Here is a 23,658-nt window from a genome sequence, read left to right as displayed (position 1 = left end):
GAAAGCGGCCATAAATAACAAATAGAAGATGATTGTCTCAGTCACGATGCCTGGATCTATGAGTTAGGCTGCATTCACCCGACCGTCGGGGGGCACGTATGTATGACCGCAAGCATAGGTCCCCCATAGATGGCAATGGACGCACGGAGTAATAAGGTGTCACTCAGGACATGTCCTATCTTTCCCAGTGTTACAGCACCATGTGCCATGCATCGCTATCAGTCCTACTCTCCATCACGGCGAACATATGCCCGTGGGTACAGCAGAATAAAAAAAGAGGCAGGCACACAAAGCCAGGCGGAAGGTGCTGTGGGTCTTTCAGAAACTCAGTACCTGGCACAAGCAGTCCTGGATGGGTGGCATTTCCTGGACCTTGGACCATGACCATGTGAGCCAAACATACTGGGTCATAGCAAGTTATAATGGAAGTACTAGGGTACAGCATGCTCGGACGTCCTACCTTGCCATGATAAAACAGAACAATGAGGAGAAAACGGATTCTTAAATTGCATTTTCATAAGGGAGAAAAATCCAAGTAAGTGTTATATAACTAAACTTCCATTTAGAACCAGATGAATAATATTTATTAATTGTAACATAGAAATGTCTAAATTATATGAATTTTTTTCAGCAAAAATAAGAAAGGACGTGCTGGAAGTTGGGTTCTTGATGACATCGTCTGATGGATGCTTCTTCTTTTGGCTTGTATCTTCAGGGCTCATGCACATGTCTAATAGGGCTCAGTGCACCCTCCATCTAGATGGTTTTTAGAGGGCACCCACAGATATCAATACTGCACCTCCATAAGCCTCTGATTTCTTACAGAATAACTACCTATGAAGAGTATAAGCACAATATGGTGCAGTATAGAGGCACCATATAGGGTTACACTATATTCCCATAGTACAGACATGAAGGGACTCAAAATGCCTCTCTAAGTTACACGTCTTAACTCATGGGGTTCGTTTGGTCTGAGAATCTCGCTCCATTCGCATCACTGAACTGAACTCAGCAGGTCTGCTCAGTTCAGCGATTTTAGGTTTGGTCTAGGAAACCCCACAAGCACATGGAGAGAGTTTCTCAGACCAAACTCACATGTGAACAACAGGCAGCAACACAATGTAGTGATCCCAAGTCTCAGAATTAGAAATAGGAAAACCTGAGCTATTAGTAAATGAATATGACCGCAACATATTACAAAAAAAAATATATATATATAAAATCTTTTCCATTGCCATATAATAAAATGTTATGTCCACGCATTTATGAACGCGGCACTTCCAAACCCACTGACTATGTTGATAGAGTGGCATAAGCAATACGGCGTTATCGTCACGAGAAGCAATAATTAAGCCTTACAAATCTTTAATCTTCAAAGTCGCTTTGATTTTTAAAGGGGAATGGGCCCATCTGAATTAAATCTTAAAACCGACTTAAAATTCAGAGTCTGATCTTTCTTTAAAGCCCAGAATAAATTAGATTTTTTTTTCTTTTACTAGGTTTCCAAAAGAAATGAATGGATGAAGATGTCCGGATATTAACAGCTGCCCACTCGGTCCCTGGGAATGAGTCTAAGTTCTGATCCATGTTTTAGAAATACATTTCCTGAAAAAAAAAAAAAAAAAAAAAACATTATTTTACATAAAGTGAATGTCTCCTTCTAGAACATAAGATCTAGCCCTTTAAGAAGGCATACATGAATTATAATACTGAAAATATAATATAAGCAGGCTAAAATACTATTATGGGCCCCTTACGGACACAGACTTGTTTTCCTTTTTTGAAATTTGATCTTGTTATCAGTGTGGTGTAGGAAACATCTTGGCTTTATTCAATGTGTAAACTTAAAGTGAACCTGTCACCAGGGGCTTCATTTTCACTAAAGACAGGTTGCAGACACTTATTACACCAGCAGTGCAAATTGGCCTTTCTGCCTTTCATAAGCATTTGAATTACAATATAATTGTGTATTATAACTTACCTTGCATCCTGCCAAAATCCTGGGGTAGTCACAGGGGCTGACTTTGGTTTAGATACATTTCAAAAAACAACATGTGACTTGTCTGTGTTACTCCCTCCTCAGATCTTAGCCCCCACCTTTGTGCTCCTATACTGCGCCACCTTCTGCTCCTTCTCAGAGGTCACAGCCAGGTGAGATGACATCAGTGAGGGAGGGACAAGCTGTACAGGAGCACAAAGATGGAGGCAGCCTGCAGCTCAGGCAAGTCACATGTTTTTATGAATGCATCCAAACCAAAGCCCAGCCCTTGTGACTACCCCTGGATTTTGTCAGGATGCAAGGTATGTTATAACACACAATTATACTGTAAAGCAAATGCTTTACAGTATAAAGCTTTAGTGAAAATAAGGTCCCTGGTGACAGGTTCCCTTTAAAGGAAATCTACCATCAACACAAAGCATGATAAACCAGAGGCACTTACTCATATTACTAATCTTACTCACTTACTAATCTTCTCATATTTGTTATTCATTTCCTCCTCGTTTTTAAAATCAACTTTTATAATTATGGAAATGAGCCACAAGGGCTCTGGGGGGCTGTACCAGAGCCCATCGGTTCTGTAGGCTGTCACACCGTGCAGGAGCACTTCTCTCCCCCAACTTTGTGAGATTACAGGCAGAGAGGGGGGGGGGGGGGGGGGGGGAGGAGAATACAGTTTAACAGCCTGTTACACAAAGGAGCTCTGGTAACAATCCCCAGAATTATTTGGGAACATTTTTTTTTATTTTTAAAAGTTGATTTTGGAAGGAAGGAGGCCATGGATCAGAAATGTAAGAAGGTTACCACAGTCACGGTGCCTGGATCTATGAGTAAGTGTCCCTGGTTTATCATGCTGGATTTTGTAATTTTTTGGATTTTGTAAGTATAGTAAAGGCACACTTTTTTTGTGTAGTTTGGTCTTGTTTTTTTTGCAGGAGAAGCAACAGTTTTCGCTTATTCCAGTGAGTTTTGTGATACATAAACACGTTTTATTCCATTTTTGTGTGCGTGTTGTGAATTAAATTTTTCTCGATAGGTGTTGATAGACACAATTATGTTAAAGGGGTTGCCTGGGAACAAATAATTTTTCACTATTGGTCAAAATGGTGTAAAAATAAAAAACCTGTGTCGCATCCCATCACCACCGCCCTTTGGTCATTTACTGTACTTTAGTCCTAGGCTACAATGATCAGCTGTAACAGTTATCAATGGTGCCTTTAATTAAGATTTATCGTTTATCCTATGACAATGCAAATTTTTAAAATCCAATTGTCACAGAGACCCAAAAAATTTTGACTGGGGTTACAATAATAATAAAATATACAGTTCCGACTTAAGAACAAACCTACAGAACCTATCTTGTATGTAACCCGGGGGACTGCCTGTATTTATATATCCCTGTGGATTAATTAGCTACAGACCCCCTCACCCCCATGGATTGCTATGTACAGCCTTATGTGGGGCCCCTGCACTTGCCCAGGTATGTCCAGTGCTGATGCCGACCCTGTGCCTATGTGTCCATAAGACCACTGACTGATTATTATCACCTATACCCAATGTCACTAATTGGAGACTGCAAGAAACGGATCCAAAAGTGTTATATTACCCCCTTGAAGACTTAACGGCCAGTACAAATATATTACTGTAAATCTACTAAAAACTTATTTTAGTACTTTATAGAACTTGGTTCCAGAACATTTGATGTCGGAGAGGTTCATTACACAAGCAAATGACAGGTATATTAATTACACAGTAAGGAACCTCAATTAATTGGTTCATGCGTGTGGAAATTACATCTTCATCTTAATACGATCTTGTGAAGCGCTGTGCCCACTGTTGCTAAGTTGCACCCTGTTGCTGCCGGGACTAAATTTTTAATGGTAATGTGAAAAAAAACATCAGGATGAAATCGGAAATTACCCAGGATCAAAAGGTCTGAAATTAATCTTGAAACCTGCGTGAACAGAGAGACTGTGTCCGGGGAAGGGGGGAGTCAATTACTGTATCCACCGACAAGCAAATAAAAGTCCAGAACTATTAAGCAAGTCATTGTGTATATTAGGCAGAGTATATTTTTATTCCAAAAAGTGTTAAAAGAATAACCAGACTGTTAGCAAAGAATTGTGGTTATTCTATAAGACAAAAACTGCACTAAGGAAACTGCTGCGGAAGTTCATTGGGCGATTATATTACATGTATTTCATATGGAAATTAGAACGTAACAAACTGATCAAAAGAAGAATATGGAACAGGAACAAGAACAGGCTCCTTTTTCCCTTTGTTCGCCAATACTTTTTTGTTAGGATAAGGACTATGCTAAATACTTGAGGACCTTTCACCACCTCCAGCGATTCTTACGCTTCATTTCATCCTTCAATAGGTTCTGATGCAGTGAAAATTTTCTTCTGTAGCTCAGAGTATTTCTAAGCAATCAATACCATTATCTTTGGTACCCAATATCGAGTATAAGTGGAGTTTTTCAGCACACAAAACCCTGTACTCAACTTTTTGACGCTCCCCTCAGATTCTCTTCTGTCTTCAGTTATGGCTTCCGCTCCTCGCACGGTACCATCGCACACACCATGGCGTCAGCCGCTTGCCGATATCATAGTGTGTAGACCGCCATCGGCACACACTATGATGTCAGCGACTGGCGTATGCGACTGGACCACGGGGGGGGGGGGGGGGGGGAGCCAAAGACGGAGCTGGAGCCTGAGCTGAAGACAGAAGAGGACCTGCAGGGGGGTGTCAAAAAGGTACAGAGTTTTTTGTTTTATATACTAGGGGGGCAGGGGGCTGTCTATGTACAAGGGGGCTTCTGGATATATACTGGGAGGCAGGCACTGGTTACATACTGGGGGCATGTCATTGGTGGCTATATACTGGGGAGGCTGTGACCAATGCATTTCCCACCCTAGGCTTATACTCGAGTCAATAGGTTTTCCCAGTTTTTTGTATTAAAATTAGGGGTCTCGGGTTATAGTGTATACAGTATGTTCTCTATTGTAAGGTAGGTGGTCCTTACCAACCTAGTCCAGCCATCCTGACAGTTAAGAACCCAATTTAACATTTGCATTTGCAGGAGAAGCCGGGCTGTCAGCCGCATATATCTATGTAATCCTATGGGAATTCAATCCTGCTTATAACATCCGTTTTTGTGATTTGGCATGATGGGGCAAGTACAGAAAACTGTTTAAAACTATGGCGCTTAATCCAAATCTACAGACACTATCCAGTCACACTTACCTGCAGTCTGTGCTGGATTTAATCCTACTCCATCTGCAGGACAAAAATGTAATAATTATTTATAGTAAGATTTATATTTGGTGCAAATGTCAGAAAAGAGACAATTCAGATTTAACATTAAAAAATACATCCTTTGTATTAAAGGGTTTGTCCAGTCACAACAAGTTAGCCCCCCCCCCCCCCCCCCATCTACAGAATAGGGGATAACTTGCTTATCAGTGGGGTGTCTCAGGGGTGTGACCTCCACGGATCACAAGAATGGCGGTCCGTTGTGTTCCCCCTGAACCCCAAATGAATAGCGCAGCCTGCTAGCACCAATGGGTTAGTGTATTTTAGTACTTTTAGTGTATGTGAGTGTACATTTAGTACTCATTGAGCGTTACCGATGGGCGTTTGCTGCGATATCCATTCACCCGAAGCCGACATGTGACGTTCAGAAACGTCTCACGCCGGTAAAGGGTATAATAGATGTATACTTTTAAATCACTTAATATCCTGTCCCCTAAACATTACAAAAAAACATGAGGTAAAGTGGTCAACCCCTTTAATGCTAAATAAATGATAATAAATGACATTTTTGCTAGTATAAAGGTTGTGCCCCAGCAATGGAGCCTCTAGTGTACAATAGTATCTGTAGCCGGGGGGCTAGACAGCTGGGGTCTCCATCAGAAGCTCTGTGAGGTAATGTGTATACAGTGGTGTATATTCTATATCCCTCGACATGTGACTGAGCATGAGAGCAGCTCGGCCCACACCCAAGCTTTTCTAGCAGTTATTCTCAATGCAATATAAGAAGTACTGATCCACTTACCGTTTGTGATGATGGCGCTGGTTTCTGCAGGGACCTTAAACTAAAGGAATAGAAATCACAGTTTTATCACCTCAGTACGGAAGCCATGTGTGCTTCTATGTGTATCGGGGGACTGCTGAATATTAGATACTGGTACACATTTTCATTTACTTCACTATGAAGAAAATTACATCCATCCATATTCTCTGCAATTAAAGGGGTGTCACAGTAGTCATTTATTATGTAGCGGGTGTCTTACCGCTCATCCATGTTTCAGGAAATAATTGTAATAATCATCCTGGAGTATTATACAACCAACTCTAACATACACTAAGGATAGTGCCGTCTCCCCTCCCAAAAAGTGTGGGCTCATAACTGGATATAGTCATCTCCATTGTTAAAAGGATCTGACAAGTCTGGACGGGACAGTGGGATAACAATGCACAGTACACTAACAGGAAGAATAACAGAGGAACGGCACAACACACAGTTCTATGGGAAGATTCTCCAGAATTGCTATTTGATGGGGAATACAAGTAGTTACTAATATATAAAAAGTCAGAAGAGAGTCCAAACAGTCCTCTTTCATGGAAGTATCACTACAAAGTAGTCCTGCAGGGACGTGCTCCCCCTCTTACTGCAATGTAGGGGGACACATAAAATACAGTCCAGGTCATCATTTCTGTAACTGAGCCACTAGAGAGTCTCCTACACTACAGATCCTTACCAACTAAACCATTAAAAGGGTTCTCCAAGTTCTAGTTACGGAAGCCCTAGAACAGGTTATGGATAAGATCAGTTGGGTGTTGCAGAAAGCATCAGTACCTTAAAGATAACCAAACCTACCTTGAGAATGCTGGAGCTACACTACACCTGTACACAAGCAGAGACATATCTTGTTCACTCCCTGAACTGAGCATTTTCACATTAAAAAAAAAACTATTATAAAATGATGATAATGAGGCTCAGGCACTCCTGTGGCCAACACACAGGGTGCCGGGCGCTCTCCTATTACCTTAAAGGGGTTGTCCACTTTCAGCAAATAATTGATATTGTTTGTGTAATAAAAAGTTACACAATTTCCCAATATACTTTCTGTATCAATTCCTCACAGTTTTCTAGATCTCTGCTTGCTGTCCTTCTATAGGAAGCTTCTAGGTTTACTCCAGTGAATAGAAATCTGTCCATGATCTTGTGATGGACATGTAGGTGCGTGAGCCATTATTATCACAGATATTAATAGGAATTGTGTGATAACGAGCCGTGCACCTCCATGTCCATGTACACTAGAATGCAAGCAGAGATCTAGAAACCAGTGAGAATTGATACAGACAGTACAGTATATTAGATTAGAAAATTGTATAACTTTTCATTACACAGACAAAATCAAACATTTGCTGAAAATGGACAACCCCGCTTTAAGGACGCATCAAACATCCATAGCTTTTTCATCTTGTCCTGTACAGAGTTGTGCGAGGGCTTTTTTTTTTTTTGCAAATAACACCTCTGCTTTATTCTTTGGTACGGTATAATTACAGTGATATGCTTTTTATTGTGTTTAAATAAATTTTCAAAAATGAAACAAACGTGTACAAAAAAAAAATTATTTGTTCCGCCATCTTCTGATGCTTTTATTATTTTTTAAACTTTTTTTTTACTAATTTTACACCCTCTTAAGTAATTTAACCCCAGATGGTCTGATCGTTCCTACTATATACTGCAATACTACTATTTTATTTTGGGTCATACACCCCCTTTAACCCGAAAATTTTGGCTTAAAAGTGGAATTTGGATGGGTGGCTGGCTGGCTGACCGGTCAGGAGCCAGCTCTTTATAGTGAGTAAAGCCTAAAGATCCAGCTTACTAAAAAAGATGGACTTCCCATCATTAATAGAACGCTATATTCAGCATTTTGTCCTGGACAGGCAGAAGTAGTCATTAGCCGCACCATTCCCAGATGCTGTTTATGAGTCATCCAGCTCCTGGTTGATTACTCCTGTCTGGGCATTGCTGGCAGCTGGGAGTAGAACATAAAGGAATGCGTGTATGTACAGCAGCACCCCAACACCCTGCACCCAACAGTGAGCTTGCAGGGAGGACGCCCAGCTGTATCAGGGTGGCAAGACTGAGCTACTGCTAACAGGCTGGTAATGGTGAGCAGGGCCCTGATGCAATGTGCTCTGCATGAGCTAGGTCCAGCTTTCCCAATTTCCTGAATGACATTACAGCATAATGATCTGAAGGACATAGGGAAAGCTGGATGACGTCACCGGCTCACAGGAAGGCTTATGTGGGGCTGGTTGAGGCAGCCTTATGCACACTGGAGGAGTGCATAATTAGGGTAAAAGGAGAGCGCCCAGCTCCCTGTGCGATGGCCACAGGAGCGCCAGAGCCTCATTATCAGAACTTTATAATTGTTTTTTCTCAGTGAAAAAACACTGGAATAAACACAACACGCTTCTGCATCAGTGTAGCTCCAGCATTCGAGGTAGGTTTGGTTCACAATGTATGAAAACAAGTGGTAGATTTCCTTTAAATGTAAAAAAAAAAAAAATTACAATTGTTCAATTTCGCAGTTCAGTTTTGCATAACAGATTCATCAGTTTCTCACAAAAAAAAACCTCGGAATGTGAGCTACGCAAATAATGGCAATGCACTAGGTTATCCATATTCATGACCTGGGAAACCCATTTATGGTTGCCATTTGTGCATAAACCTGAAAAATCCATAACAATGAAACATAACTTTTTTGTAAAACATTTTTTACAATAATCAATGTCTCTTAAAATGACTTAATAAAGATGAGAGGGAGTCTGGAGACACTGGAGAACGTTCTGCTGCTTGCAACATCCTCCAGCATATGTCCGGCAGCAATGGTGTAATGTGAGAAATTTCTTTGGAAGGGCACACAGCGCTCCATGTGCTCGCCAAAGGTGCCCTGACTGCCATTGGGTACCAGGATGAGATCCTCAGACCCCTTGTGAGACCTTATGTCGGTGGACCCTGGGTTCTTTCTTGTGTATGACAACGCTAGGCCTCATGTGGCTGTGGCGTCTCAGCAGTCAGCATTGAACTTATGGACTGTCCCGTTGTTCCCCAGACCTGACTCGATTGAACACATCTGGGACATGATGTCACCAACGTTACATCACACACAGTTCTGGGAGGAGATCCCTCTGGAGAAAGCCCCAAACACTACTGGACTTTTAGAATAATTTTGAATCCAGAACTCCCTGAACGAGCGCAGGTTGTAGCTTAAGTCCAACCTGTCTATCAGTCCTGGTGCACACAATTTTAGTTGCCCCTAGACTCAACCCTGTAACTTCTATCTTAGGGGAAGCCATCTTGGATTTCTGTGTAACGGCCGTGGAGCTGGGTTTCTCTGTCTCCCTGCACTCTAGCCCCGTCCAGGACAGAGCTCACAGACACCAACAAGGACGTCCTGCCGGCAGCAGCAGCGCGAGGAAAACCACAAACTACAGACAGATAAGTTCTTTCTCAGGGGAGGGGTGAGACACATCAGATCTATGTGTTGTGGAATAGTAGAGACGTAGAAGAGCTGACTGTGTCATTGTGTGTAATACACATCTCATCATCTCTCATTTCTTTATATGTGTCCGATACTAGTACAATGTTCAGAAGCAAGTGTATATAAACCTTGTATCCAGGTAATCTAAGCACCTTGTCAGCACATAGAACTAGAGGGATCATGAAGTGTCTGCTTAAAGGCCAGACCATCACTGAGTGATAGGAGCTAAAACAGCAAGAAAACCGAGTAACATTGTGAAGTACAGGGTTCAGAATGATCTTTATTGTGTTAAAGTCAGTATTAGATTGAAATTTAAGAATTTTCTTTCACAGGAAAACCCAAAGTATTGGACAACTCCTTTAAGCTATTTCCACAATGATCCACTAGTGTAACTCACCTAATGCATTGTTCATAAAAACCTTCCACTGAATTTCCAGTGACGACATAATCTTTAAATCATGTCCTACAAAAACTATGGAAACATCAGAAGTTGTCAGCGAGTGAATCCTTTGTCTATGATAACAGTTTATCAGTATTGAATATTGGATTTTCCCCCCATACATACTGGGCATCTTTTATTTTTAGGATACAGATGAGTCCCCAGGAGTGATCTAGCCGGTGACTAGTTACGGCAGGGGGTGTGTTGCAGGGGGAAGCCTGTCAGAATCGTCACATCATTGTCACAATAAAGGTTGCTATGGAAACCTGCTCCGGCATTGACATTTTAATCAGCCGGCAAAGAGGAGCGGGAAGCAATCTTTTCCAGCCGACTTCCCTCATTTACTTAGCCCATCTCATAGAACCACACTATAGAACAGTCACAAATCCAGCAGGAAAAAAAATCCACACACTGGAACGCATGTAAATGTTACGGACATCCGCAGCGGCTCCGGCGGATTATTATCTTACTCATTTATTAAACAGCTCGGTGGTGGTCACCGCTCACTTCAGTCCATGTTCCCACTGGGGCCGACTGTCTAAACACGCAGTAGACCTGGCAGTGATAAGCCTGGTACTTACCTCCTCTGCTGCAAACTTCAATACCGCCGTGAACGGAGTATTCTCCGGAACGCACAGCCTGGAAAACACAAAATAAAAACATAAAAACAGGTTTTTTTATATGTTCTCAGCATGTTCCAATAACCTTTCGTGTTGGATATGAATTTATGTTCTATCTATCGGAATCATCACCGAAACCGATGCAAGGCCATATGCTCTTGTTACCACTGATCAGTGCCCAAATCCCCTAAAATCACGGCAGAAATCCATGGCTCAACCCCCAAGATAATCATTCTTAATAATAATTCTTTATTTATATAGCGCCTACATGATGCTTAGTGTACATATAGGATGGGCATTCCCCATACATATAGGATGGGCATTCCCCATACATATCGGATGGGCATTCCCCATACATATCGGATGGGCATTCCCCATACATATCGGATGGGCATTCCCCATACATATCGGATGGGCATTCCCCATACATATCGGATGGGCATTCCCCATACATATCGGATGGGCATTCCCCATACATATCGGATGGGCATTCCCCATACATATAGGATGGGCATTCCCCATACATATCGGATGGGCATTCCCCATACATATCGGATGGGCATTCCCCATACATATCGGATGGGCATTCCCCATACATATCGGATGGGCATTCCCCATACATATAGGATGGGCATTCCCCATACATATAGGATGGGCATTCCCCATACATATAGGATGGGCATTCCCCATACATATAGGATGGGCATTCCCCATACATATAGGATGGGCATTCCCCATACATATAGGATGGGCATTCCCCATACATATAGGATGTGCATTCACCATACATATAGGATGTGCATTCCCCATACATATAGGATGGGCATTCCCCATACATATAGGATGTGCATTCACCATACATATAGGATGTGCATTCACCATACATATAGGATGTGCTTTCACCATACATATAGGATGGGCATTCACCATACATATAGGATGTGCATTCACCATACATATAGGATGTGCATTCACCATACATATAGGATGTGCATTCACCATACATATAGGATGGGCGATTCCTACTGTCCCATCCCAGTGCAGGGTATGATAGTAAGAGAGAGAGATTGTCTTATTTATATACAGGGACATAAAATTTGACTGTAGTTTGACTTTGCACTACGGGTTTCACCCTTTAACCCCCAGCACAGGGATCTAAGGTGTCTAACATGGCCTTGGGACAGATTTGAGTAACCCTTTAAGAGCTGGTAAGGAGTTGACCACGTTAATGGAAGTGGGATACAGAGGAGAGCGGACAGGCACGATGTGCAGTTTGTCTGTGTAGAGTGCAGGGGGCGCCAGATTCAGGATTTGTGGCGCCCGTTCTTCATGAATCTGGCGCCCCCTGCACTGCTCCAACAGAGTGCACCACTTTTTTTCTGGTGCCACTTTAACATGGGACGTGTGACACATTTCTGTGGGACTTTGCATGATAAATGTGGCGCAAGGCTCGACTGAGCACTGGAGCGCCCCCTTCAGTGCCGAAATTTGTGTCACATCGGGTATAGTGTGGCCGAGCCACAGACACTTCTTAAATACCTGTGCAAGGAGTTTGCGGGGAAAAGAATGTGCAAAACACGGTTCTTAGTAAATTGGGGCCAATCACTTTGTCTGTGGGGTTGGGGTAATCAGGACGCTCATGGTCTCAGCTAGGAGGACTGACAGGACTTGGGTTCTGCAATACAAATTGCATATTTCAGTGATTTTCTATTCTGTTCTAAATTTCCAGTATATATACCACAACAGCGATCTGTGCAGTCACTGGCTACAGGTAGCAAACAACATACCGGTCCACAGTTTTAACCATACAAAGCTCCAGACTGGGTCAGGTATGAACTGTGTAAACATACCTTTGTTTGTGCTGTTAGTAGCAGCAGAGCTGAGAAAAACGCATTTCGATTTCAGGATTGTAACTGGACTTTTGCACTGCGAGAGTCTCCTCACACTGCTGTGTCCTCAGATGTCTGTATTTAAAGGACATCTACCACCAGGATGAAAGACTGTATGCAAATGAGCCTGGGGGACTCCAGGTTCCATTAACACCTTTGGAGCCTGGAGCCCCTCAGGCTCATTTGCATACAGTCTTTCATCCTGGTGGTAGATGCCCTTTAAACTGCTCCCAAGCCCCTCTCCACTGTAACCAGAAGTCTAATACAGCTCTTAGTAAGAGCAAAAGTCTTTCTTTGGGTACAGGAGCAGAGGGACCAAACACAATTCTGTAGTCAGTTCACACCGCAGTATTGACCATGATATTTTCCTCTGTACTAAATCAACAAAAAAAAAAAAAAAAAAAAAAAAAACAAGATTTCTGACAACCAGAAGTCTTGGGGACCTCCCAATAATGGAAAATCATATAAACCATCATATAAACCATCTGGTCGGCCTCTTTCATACAAATGTATGCTCACCCCCGGGCAAGCAAATCGTTGCGTGCAGGTGAGAGGAGGGGTGAGCGCTCCTCACCCCTCCCCTCTCCATTAAAAGCCATCACTGTAATAAGGCAAAATATTGGATTAGCTGCCCTGAATTGTAAAGCAGAATGAACAGTCCTCATAGAAGGGGCCTAAGTCTCTTATATACCCCATCTAATCCCAAACCTAAATTTCATCCAGTAATATGTGTGTACAACCTAAATGTCAGATTTTTCAGCCGCTCCGATTTTTCCCGGAACTGTAACCTGTGCAGGGAAGAATGGGTTAAAGAATACAAAGGCTGGAAGGGATTTACACTTACACTTTGTATGGAAGCCGGGGGTCCGATGTAAGCGTAACTTTAAATGTAACCTTCGACCTGAAATAAGGAGAGGGTTACGTTAATTACTGAGTTGACATTTACTTTCCAACTGGAAATCCACATCCTTACGCTAAGAGCAGCTGACATTTAACAAACATCGCCCGCAATATAATAATACTTCATATACAAAGTAATAGCGATGTACAAAGTGCAATCCACAACATCAAAATGCCAAGTCGCCCCTATACATCCTTTCATGTACTGAAAAGGAACAGATATTAAAAGGGTTTTCTGAATCAGAATTGGGGCGTTTAACAGTTCAAACATCCAAACCCCCACCACCGATTCTTTAACCCCTTCTTCCCAGACGCTGGCGCCTCATCCCAGCTCAGACCTCCTAGACTAGAATAGGAAAAAAGCTGCAGTTTCACAACATGACCACCATACAATGGATGGCGCCCCCTGGTCCTGGCTCAGTTCCTAGTATAGCTTCTGGCGCTGGAGGCTGCACCAAAAGGCTGACATTGCAAGGTCCAGGAGCAGAGGTCGCACTAACATTTTTACAGAAGGGTAATAATACTCCTCTTACCATTTTCGGGGAGTATTTTTAGCCGAGGAGGAGTATGAAATTTACTGTAATACAAATATTTAACTCCTAGCTGTATATAATGTTATATAATGTACAATGTTAACAGACGCTATTTTTACATGAAAATCATCTTCACTGCACACTCACCGCACACTTGCTCGCCACGCGCAGCACGCTCAGTTTTACGCATGGCAATTACTTTGAGGGGGTAATGGTGCCTCACCATAAATATATATTTTTTTATTTTATTAGTGTTGTACAATGAAAAGTTCTTACAAAAAAAAAAAAAAAAACAACGTTTGCATCTTTTTCCACTAACGACTTGAGGGCTTTCAGAGTACCATTCAGAGGTATGAACGGAATTATAAATGCAGAGACACTAAATATTGGAGGTCATTTTCTTATCTTTTTTTCATAATAGAATGATTTTAATGGAATAATGGTTATTAGAGTTTAATTTTGATATTTAAAACATTTATTTTTTTTATTTTCAATTTTGTCTCAGGAGGGGACTAAAGGGGGAATACCCCGATTGTACCTTAAAGGAATTGCAATACTATAGTATTACAACTGTGGAATAGGGGGATTGCCAATGTGGAAAGACTGACCCCCAGAATTTCTTAGATATCCGAGAGGTTAAACAGCTGCAATCGTTCTTACCACAAAACACGGCTGCTGCAGTTGGAGCCTGGCTGTCAGCATGTGTGGGGCTCTTAGTCTAATTACTCCTGAACCCTCACAAGCTCCTTTACGGATAATATGGCATGATGTGCTTAAGCAGATCTCACCAGGAGGTACTATCCCGCTGTGTGCACCTAGAGGTTTGTCCAGTCACAACTAGTCTTACCTATAATAACCCTCTAAGGACTAAGCCACTTTAGGGCTTTTGGACCAAGACAGATTTCTTATATCTATAAGTGAAACAGGCATCTACTGAAGGTAACCCTAGGGTCCTTAATAGGACCCCAGAGCTGCTATGGAAGCTTTCAGCACCTGCCAATTATCTGTGTGAGCACCCGGTAATACCCCATAAATGTTGCAGTCACCAGCTGGGATCGCGAGTATCACAATCCCAGCTGCTGGTGCAAAAGTTTGGCTGTCACACACAGATGAGCTCCTGCAGCAATCGCACGGGCTCTGCTTCTGAGCCTAGGCAATCACTAACAGGCCCACTAATGAGGGCCTGTTACCTCAAATGAAAAGAGCAGCGGTTACACATGGTCCCACCTGGTGTATTCTCTTTTCTATCCTACTGACTGAGGTAACTAAGTGCTACAGGGAGTGAATGGAGAGGTAGTAGTGTGCATGCTCAACCTGCCGCTACATCGATTTGGGTTAAAACTGACCCCAGTTCAGGTGATCCAACAATGGGACCACCACCGATCCTGTGGATAGGGGATAACTTTTTGTGACTAAAGGTCCGTCCCTTCATCTAGATTGTAAGCCACTGGACCAGAGCTTCAGAAAGCGAGTGCCAGTTAGCGATCACATGCGTTTCCACAGCAACGCATAAGCGATTTAGCCGTGGAATGTCCATAAGTCATCAATATCAGACTAGAGGTGGTCCACCACTCAGCACCCCCATAGGGTAGCTGGGCGGCAGACAGCTCCATTCTCTGTATAGAGGCTGAAGCAAGTCAGTGCAACTCTACCCCAATCACATAAATCTGCAGTGTGATCTGTGGTAACCTGCACAGAGAGAAAAGAATAAGGGCGGCACGGTGGCTGAGTGGGTAGCACTTCTGCCTTGCAGCACTGGGGTCCTGGGTTCGAATCCCACCCAGGTCAACATCTGCAAAGAGTTTGTATGTTCTCTCTGTGTTTGCATGGGTTTCCTCCGGGTACTCCGGTTTCCTCCCACACTCCAAAACATACTGTTAGGTTGTTTAGATTGTGAGCCCCATGGGGACAGGGACCAATTTGACATGCTTTGTGCAGCGCTGCGTAATCTGTGTGCGCTATATAAATAAAGAATTATTATTAATACAGATCTGTCAGGACAGGCCCAGTTATCAGTGCCACGTCCCGTGCTACAACTCTATCTACGTCTAAGTTGTTTACAATGGTGAGGTGGGGAGCTGTCGACTCCGCACATCATTGTGCCACTATTACGTGCCAGAAATCGCAACTTCATTGCACCTGCCGGCTTCAGAGCTGCAAACAGCAGAAGCAGATAGGGAACAGAGTTAAGTATCCAAATAATTTTTTTTTTTTTTTTTTAGTGCATTGCATTTATTTAAACTACAAGTATGTTTTTCAATTCGTTTTTTTCAACATAATTTTTTAAAATAATTTTACTTCCATTTTAATGTCCATAAGCGATCTAGAATATGCGATCTAGTGATTCTTTATAGAATTCACTTTGGAGTCTACTCCGTGACCGTCTGACATCAACAAGCTGACAGCCAGTGAATCAGGCAAGAACTTATACAGAGATGAAGAGGGTGGACCTGGAAGTATCTCTCAGGCTCCACATCGCCATAGAAACACAATGAAGGGGCAATAAGGGCAATGGATAACATTAAAAAATAAATCCACCCATAGATGCCACAGTCACTTTGGTTTTGACACCTAAAGGGTTGAATACCTGCAAACTGTGCTGTGTTTTTTTTTTTTAATTTATTTCTTTTATAAATTTAAAAACATAACATATCAAAAACAGGAGGTAGACTTCGTCTCTCAATTGTATCCATACAGAAAATTTCCATCTTCCAATTAATACCATAACACTTAGCAAGTTTGGTTGTCAGATAGTCTACCAGAACATACAAACCTTGTGATATCTTAGCAATGCAAATACAATTCTACAGCATTTATATAAATGCATACAATTTCCATCTTTAGTTATAAACTACCTCTTGTTCCCTAAATTCATAACTTTTATTCCCAAAGGACAATCTCCCACCCTTCCCCTCGTCTCCCCCCAACCCATGAAAGAAGAAGAAAAAAAAATAAAAATTAATTAAAAAACAAAATAAAAAATCTCTCTCCCCCAAACCCTCGATCTTAACAGCCGCCCTCACGTGTACCCAGCATCCAGATCTCCTCTCTACAGAACTTATTGTTTATCCAGGGGCGCCAGTCAACACATATTTTTTCTATACCGGGGTCCCCTCCCAAAGCTTTAGCGAAGCCGTCAGCTAAGATGATGTTATTCACAACTCTCTGCCACATTCTGACTGTCGGAGTGTCTTTAGCCATCCATTTACTAGCGAGACAGAATCTTGCTGCAAATAACAATTTTTTCACCACATATAGTTTAACTGGTTTGCAGCATCCATCATCCACATTACCCAACACACAAACCTGTAGAGCAGGGGTCTCAAACTCAATTTACCTGGGGGCCGCTGGAGGTAGATTCTGGGTAAGGCTGGGCCGCATCAAGTTTTCCACACAAAATGCGCTTACAAAATATCATTATTCAGATTCAAATGTCATGGCGTCTCCCAGCGCAAGGAAAGCCCCAAGCTGGGAGACGTGTTTTCTCTATGAACGGTCCTGTGCACCGAGGGGTCCCAAGCTCCTACCGCACTGAGCCCAGTCAGGGACACTCCACCCCCCCTCCCCCCCGGTACTTGTCTCCCCGTGTCCCTCCCATCGAAGAAGATGAAGTCGCCGCTCTGACCTGCACCAAGTGCGTTCAGAGCGGCGACTTCATCTTCTTCAAGTACCGGAGGGAAGGGGATTAACCGGTTACGGGCCCTTTCCTGTTTTTTCATGTCCATTTTTCACTCCCCACCTTCAAAAATCTATAACTTTTTTATTTTTACACGTAAAGAGCTGTGTGACGGCTTGTTTTCTGCGTAACAAATTGCACTTCATAGTGATGGTATTTAATATTCCATGCCATGTACTTGGAAGCGGGAAAAAAATTCCAAATGCAATGAAAATGGTGAAAAAACGCATTTGCGCCATTTTCTTGTGGGCTTGGATATTACGTCTTTCACACTGAGCGCTCCAAATGACTTGTCTACTTTATTCTTTGGGTCGGTACGATTAAGGGGATACCAAATTTGTTATAGGTTTATAATGTTTTTTACAAAAATTAAAACCTCCTGTACTAAAATTATTTTTTTGATTTTGCCAACTTCTGGCGCTAATAACTTTTTCATACTTTAGTGTACGGAGCTGTGGGTGGTGTCATTTTTTGCGAAATTTGATAATATTTTCAATGATATCATTTTTAGGACTGTACGACCTTTTGATCACTTTTTATAGATTTTTTATATTTTTCAAAATGGCAAAAAAGTGGCATTTTCGACTTTGGGCGCTATTTTCCGTTACGGGGTTAAAAGCATTGAAAAACCATTATCATATTTTGATAGATCGGGCATTTTCGGACACGTCGATACCTGATGTGTTTATGATTTTTACTGTTTATTTATATTTATGTCAGTTCTAGGGAAAGGGGGGTGATTTGAAATTTTAGGTTTTTTTATTATAATTTTTTTTTTTTAAACTTTTTTGTATTTTTATTTATACTATTTTTCAGACTCCCTAGGGTACTTTAACCCTAGGTTGTCTGATCGATCCTATCATATACTGCCATACTACAGTATGGCAATATATGGGGATTTTCCTCCTCATTCATTACAATGTGCTATCAGCACATTGTAATGAAGCGGTTAAAACGAAATAGCCTCGGGTCTTCGGAAGACCCGAGGCTACCATGGAGACGGATCGCCGCCCCCCGATGACGTCACGGGGAGCGGCGATCCCAGGTAAGATGGCGGCACCCATGCGCCGCTATCTTTTTGAGGCTGCTGGCAGCTTTGCCGGCAGCTATCGCTGTGCAACCACCCGCGATCGGTGCTAGCACTGATCGCGGGTGTTACCGGTAAGCCTTTGCTGCAATATGCAGCAAAGACTTACCGGCTATGGAGAGGGCTCAGCCCGTGAGCCCTCTCCATGCAGCGTGACCCGACCGCCGCCGTGAATACACGGCGGGCGGTGCTTTTCCAGGTGGGGGCCGCAAAATATTGTCCCGCGGGCCACAGTTGGCCCGCGGGCCGCAAGTTTGAGACCCCTGCTGTAGAGTGTCCTGGATAGTGACACTGAAGAATACCCCCCCCAAATCTCCTGATCCTGGGGCAGAACCACAACAGGCGAATATCATCTGCCTTCTCAAAACCGCATCTTTTGCAGCCGTAGATCCTGGGCCGGAATCTTGATAGTATTTTCGGTGTATAATATATACGGTTCAGGATAAACAGTTGGGCAAGGCGATGAGCAGGGATAGTGAAGACCCTCCTCACATCCAGGAGCACCTTTTCCCAGACTCTTTCCTCCAATATCCCCACATCTCCCGCCCATTTATTTATTATTCTTTTTAGGTTGTTAGTTTTCTCACTCATAGGCCAAAATCTTAGTAACTTCTTACTTTTAAATTTAGTGCCCATACACCTTCTAAGAGTGGGTGTAGCTCCTCCGAAATCCCTACAGATCTATCCAATGCTCTCCACCAATGCTTGATCCAATTCATTTTTAAAGAGGATGGGGACCACAATAATGAAAGGAGGGGGTAAAGAAAGGGAGGGCATTATAAGTAACATTCTTAGGGTGATGGCACACGTGGCGTTTTGAACGCGTTTTTGGGCTGTTTTTAAGTAGTCCATCAAAAAACGCATACGTAAAAAAACCCGAATGCGTAAAAAACACATGCGTTTTTTTGAAAACGCATCCGTTATTGACCCGTTTGAATTAAGATAATTGGTCAAACCTGTCAAAAATGGGTGCATGACTGCTTAAAAACAGCCCAAAAACGCATTCAAAATGCAACATGTGCCATCACCCTAAGGCCGGCGCCACGCGTGGCGCTTTGTCTGCGCTTGCAAACGCAAAGAAAGTCGCGCCCACCGGGGCGGGCCTCGGCCCGATCGCATCGGCGTTTCTATGGAAACGCCTGCGATCAGGAACGAGCCGCCGGTGTTTTGCTTTAATTTAACGCGAAACACCGGCGGCTCGTTCCCGATCGCAGGCGTTTCCATAGAAACGCTGATGCAATCGGGCCGAGGCCCGCCCCAGTGGGCGTGACTTTGTCTGCGTTTGCAAGCGCAGACAAAGCGCTACGTGTGGCGCCGGCCTAAGGCAGGCGGCACATGTGGCATTTTGAACCCATTTTTAAGCAGTCCGTTAAAAAAACACATCCGTTCTTGAAAAACGCATCCGTTTTTGACCGGTTTTACCAATGATCTTAATTATAACGGGTCAAAACCGGATGCGTTTTCAAAAACGTATTCGTTTTTTAACAGACTACTTAAAAAACGGCCCAAAAACATGTTCAAAACGCCACGTGTGCCGCTGGCCTAAGGGTGCTGCCACACGTCACATGCTTGGACCGTTTTAAAGCATGTGTTTTCAGTCCGTTTAAAATGGTCCAAGAATGCAACGTGTTGTAGCATCCCGAGGGTGCAACCACACATTCACTTTTTCAGATGCAATTTTTGATGCCAAAACCTGGAATGGAGTAAAAGTAGGAGGAGGAGGAGCAGCACCTTTCTTACTTTTAGCTCCAAAGACTGCATCTGAAAAACTCAACATGTGGCTGCACCCTAAAGTGAAGGGGATATGAACCGGAAGGCGACATATAAGGGGACATCGGGGGCGAGGACTACATAAAGAGGGGTAAAAATGTAAGGGGGCATTACATGTTAAGCATGGTACAAGAAGGAAAAGCATTCTAAGGCTGGTGACACACGCACCGCTTTGTCTGCGTATGAAAACGCAAACAAAGCCTCGCCTACCGGGGCGGGCCGCAGCCCAATCGCATCGGCGTTTCTATGGAAACGCCTGCGATCGGGAACGGGCCGCCGGTGTTTTGCATTAAATTAACGCAAAACACCGACGGCCCGTTCCGGTAGGCGGGGCTTTGTTTGCGTTTTGTGTGGCACCAGCCTAAATTGGTTGCCGACTTTAGGGGATGTTTTTAAGTTGGCATACAGGTGGTATTATACAGTATATGGGGGATGGGGACACGAAGGAGGAATTATACTACGTCTAACAGGGGAATTTTTCGGTCCCAGGTCACTAAGGCAGGTTTTACATACATTGTGCTGCATGTGCCACATCTAGTCTCCCCCTTTCACCACGCCAGAACTCCGGGAGGTTTCATTATGTGTATTCTACAATGCTAAGTGGTGGTCATGATAAAGATCCCCCCTTCCTTGACATATGACACTTCAGATGCCACAATCACCTCTTTAGCAAGATTTTAAGATTGTCCACTTTCAGAAAATATTGTTTGTGTAACAAAGTTATCCAATTTTCCCAATATACTTTCTGTATCAATTCCACACAATTTTCTAGATCTCTGCTTGCTGTCATTCTATAGGAAGCTACTCTGTTTACTTCCTGTGGATAAACAGGTCATGTGATGTTACACAGGGGGGCGGCTCGTTATATATCCCTGGTCATGTGATGTCATACGGGTGCACTGCTCGTTATATCCCACAGCTCTGTGTGACATCACATGACCAGGGATATAACGAGCCGTGCACCTGTGTGACATCACATGACCAGGGATCGATTTATATTTACAGGAAGTTAACAATGAACCTCCCTATAAAATGACAGCAAGCAGAGATCTAGAAACCTGAGAGGAATTGCTACAGAAAGTACATTGGGAAATTATGTAACTTTTTATTGTACAGATTTCAATTATTTGCTGTATATGGACAACCCCAGCCCAGACCCCTATAGCAGGGCACTCGCCGTATGTTACATTAGACTTCTGCTATTCCTGTGCCACTCATTCCTGCATGGCACACGTATAGCGGGTTACTGTAGCATATGTGTACAGTACAGAACACATGGGGTAACATAGAAGTGCAGTACATTATTTCAGTGACCCCCTCTAAGCCTTAGCCGCCCCCAGGATACATCTATGAGGCATGTAAGACAATGCAGGGATGAGACAGCGAGCCCCGTGTATACAGATCACGCCCCATAGTAATACTCACATATTGTACGATCCCCTGATCAGCTCCCTGCAAAGTATCAATCACTCAGCCCAATGCAGAGGCAGCAGCCACACCGAGGTCTACGTCATTCACATCCAGGGCTGTCCACATATATGCCTGCACGTCGACTCTGCCTTACAGCAATCATAATGAAAAGCTATCACCATGCACTTCTTCTATATGACAATTTATCCCGTAGCTGACAAAAGTTTTTCGATTTTTTGGCATAAAAAGCGGGTCTTAAATATAGTTTTTGGGCAGGCATTGTCGGGCGCTCCGCTTTTAGGGTCTTGTGGTGTTCTTACGTGTTCATTGGATTCTGAGTCAGGCCGGGCGATGACGTCACTGACTTTGAGTCATCCGGCAGCCATCTTGAGTAAGGGCAGGGCATTGAATTGAGCGATTATAAGTGGAAGTGGTTTTATAGTACTTCCAATAGCCAAGTGTATAAAAACGACAGTAAAATCTTTATTTACACACATGCACATGTGATTTATAAAAACTGGATTAAGTATTGTATGCACAAAAAATATTTTTTGACTATACATCATGGTGCTATTAACCCCTTTGAACCAGACGTATTTCCATTAGGGTGATGGCACACGTGGCGTTTTGAACAAGTTTTTGCTCCGTTTTTAAGCAGTCCCTTAAAAAATGCATGCGTTTTGAAAACGCATCCGTTTTTGACAGGTTTGACCAATTACCTTAATTCAAACTGGTCAAAAACGCATGCGTTTTTCAAAAACGCTTACGTTTTTTTAACACATAAGTGTTTTTCTTCTGGCATTCCAAAATTGTGCTTTCTCCTAGCATTATTTAATATTAAATGCTATATGCTGGAAATCTGAAAATTCCAAATGCAGTGTAAATGGAAACAATTATACGGATTGTATCATAACAGGTCTGGGAGCATCTGAGAGGCTTCGAGGTGTCATGACAATGATCATCGCCACCCATTAAAGTGGTTTTCCTATGAAAGAAAACTCACATATCAATCCCCTAGTGATGTTTACATAATAATTTATTGCTGTTTTAGCTCCTATCACTCAGTGATGGTCAGTGTAAGATTCGAGATTGTAGGTGGGGACTCTCTAAGCAGACACTTCATGATTCCTCTGTGCTGTGAGATGCTGTGTGCTGACTGTGTGTTTAGATTATCAGGGTACAGTGTTTATCTAAATATCTGTTTATTTAGCTTCTGAACATTCTACTTGTATCTGACACATAGAAAAAGAGATGAAACAGATCAGAGATGAGAGATGATGGGATCAATGAGATGGATATAAAATACATTGGAACTTTCAGCTCTACTAACCCAACTATAACACACATAGTCAACGCATCTGTAAAGACCTTATCTGTCTGTAGCTTGTAGGGTAAGTTTCTGCACACAGCTGCTTGCCAGCAAGAAGTAGTGATGAGTGGTTCGTACATGATCCGGTATAAGGAGCCAGCTCTTTTGCTTGAACGACAGGATTTGGCACCCCTCAGTGACCCGATAGCTCACTTAACCCGATAGCTCACTTAATTGGATCACTGCACCCCCTTTAACCTGATAAAATGGGGAATACGCCTTTATTGATGTAATGAAGGGTGGTGGCCATTCCCAGCTACTGTTTAGGTTCCTGTGTTGGGTCCGACTGTGGCATCTATAATGTTAGATGCAGCAATATAATACAGTGGACATGTGTCCTGTATGGAAAACTTCCAGTTTGTGTGCCCTCTCCACACAGCTTTAAGCACAATGTGACATAA

At 42.9% G+C, this 23,658-nt stretch overlaps 1 protein-coding gene across 1 annotated transcript; it reads right to left on the bottom strand.

Annotated features, from left to right (window-relative positions):
• Window positions 1–1,348: 1,348 nt before the first annotated feature.
• On the bottom strand, window positions 1,349–22,053 carry UFM1 (ubiquitin fold modifier 1). Its single transcript, XM_072134447.1, has 6 exons — window positions 21,904–22,053; window positions 13,357–13,413; window positions 10,585–10,642; window positions 6,057–6,096; window positions 5,246–5,278; window positions 1,349–1,605 (listed from the first exon to the last, which is right to left on the bottom strand). Coding segments are annotated over exons 1-6 (258 nt in total). The 5' UTR covers window positions 21,906–22,053; the 3' UTR covers window positions 1,349–1,537.
• Between the last annotated feature and the right edge of the window lie 1,605 nt (window positions 22,054–23,658).

The sequence above is a fragment of the Engystomops pustulosus genome, chromosome 2, assembly GCF_040894005.1.
Source record: "Engystomops pustulosus chromosome 2, aEngPut4.maternal, whole genome shotgun sequence".
Classification (NCBI taxonomy): Eukaryota; Metazoa; Chordata; class Amphibia; order Anura; family Leptodactylidae; genus Engystomops; species Engystomops pustulosus.
Note: the sequence above shows the minus strand (reverse complement) of the source record. Positions and strands in the feature narration are given on the sequence as shown.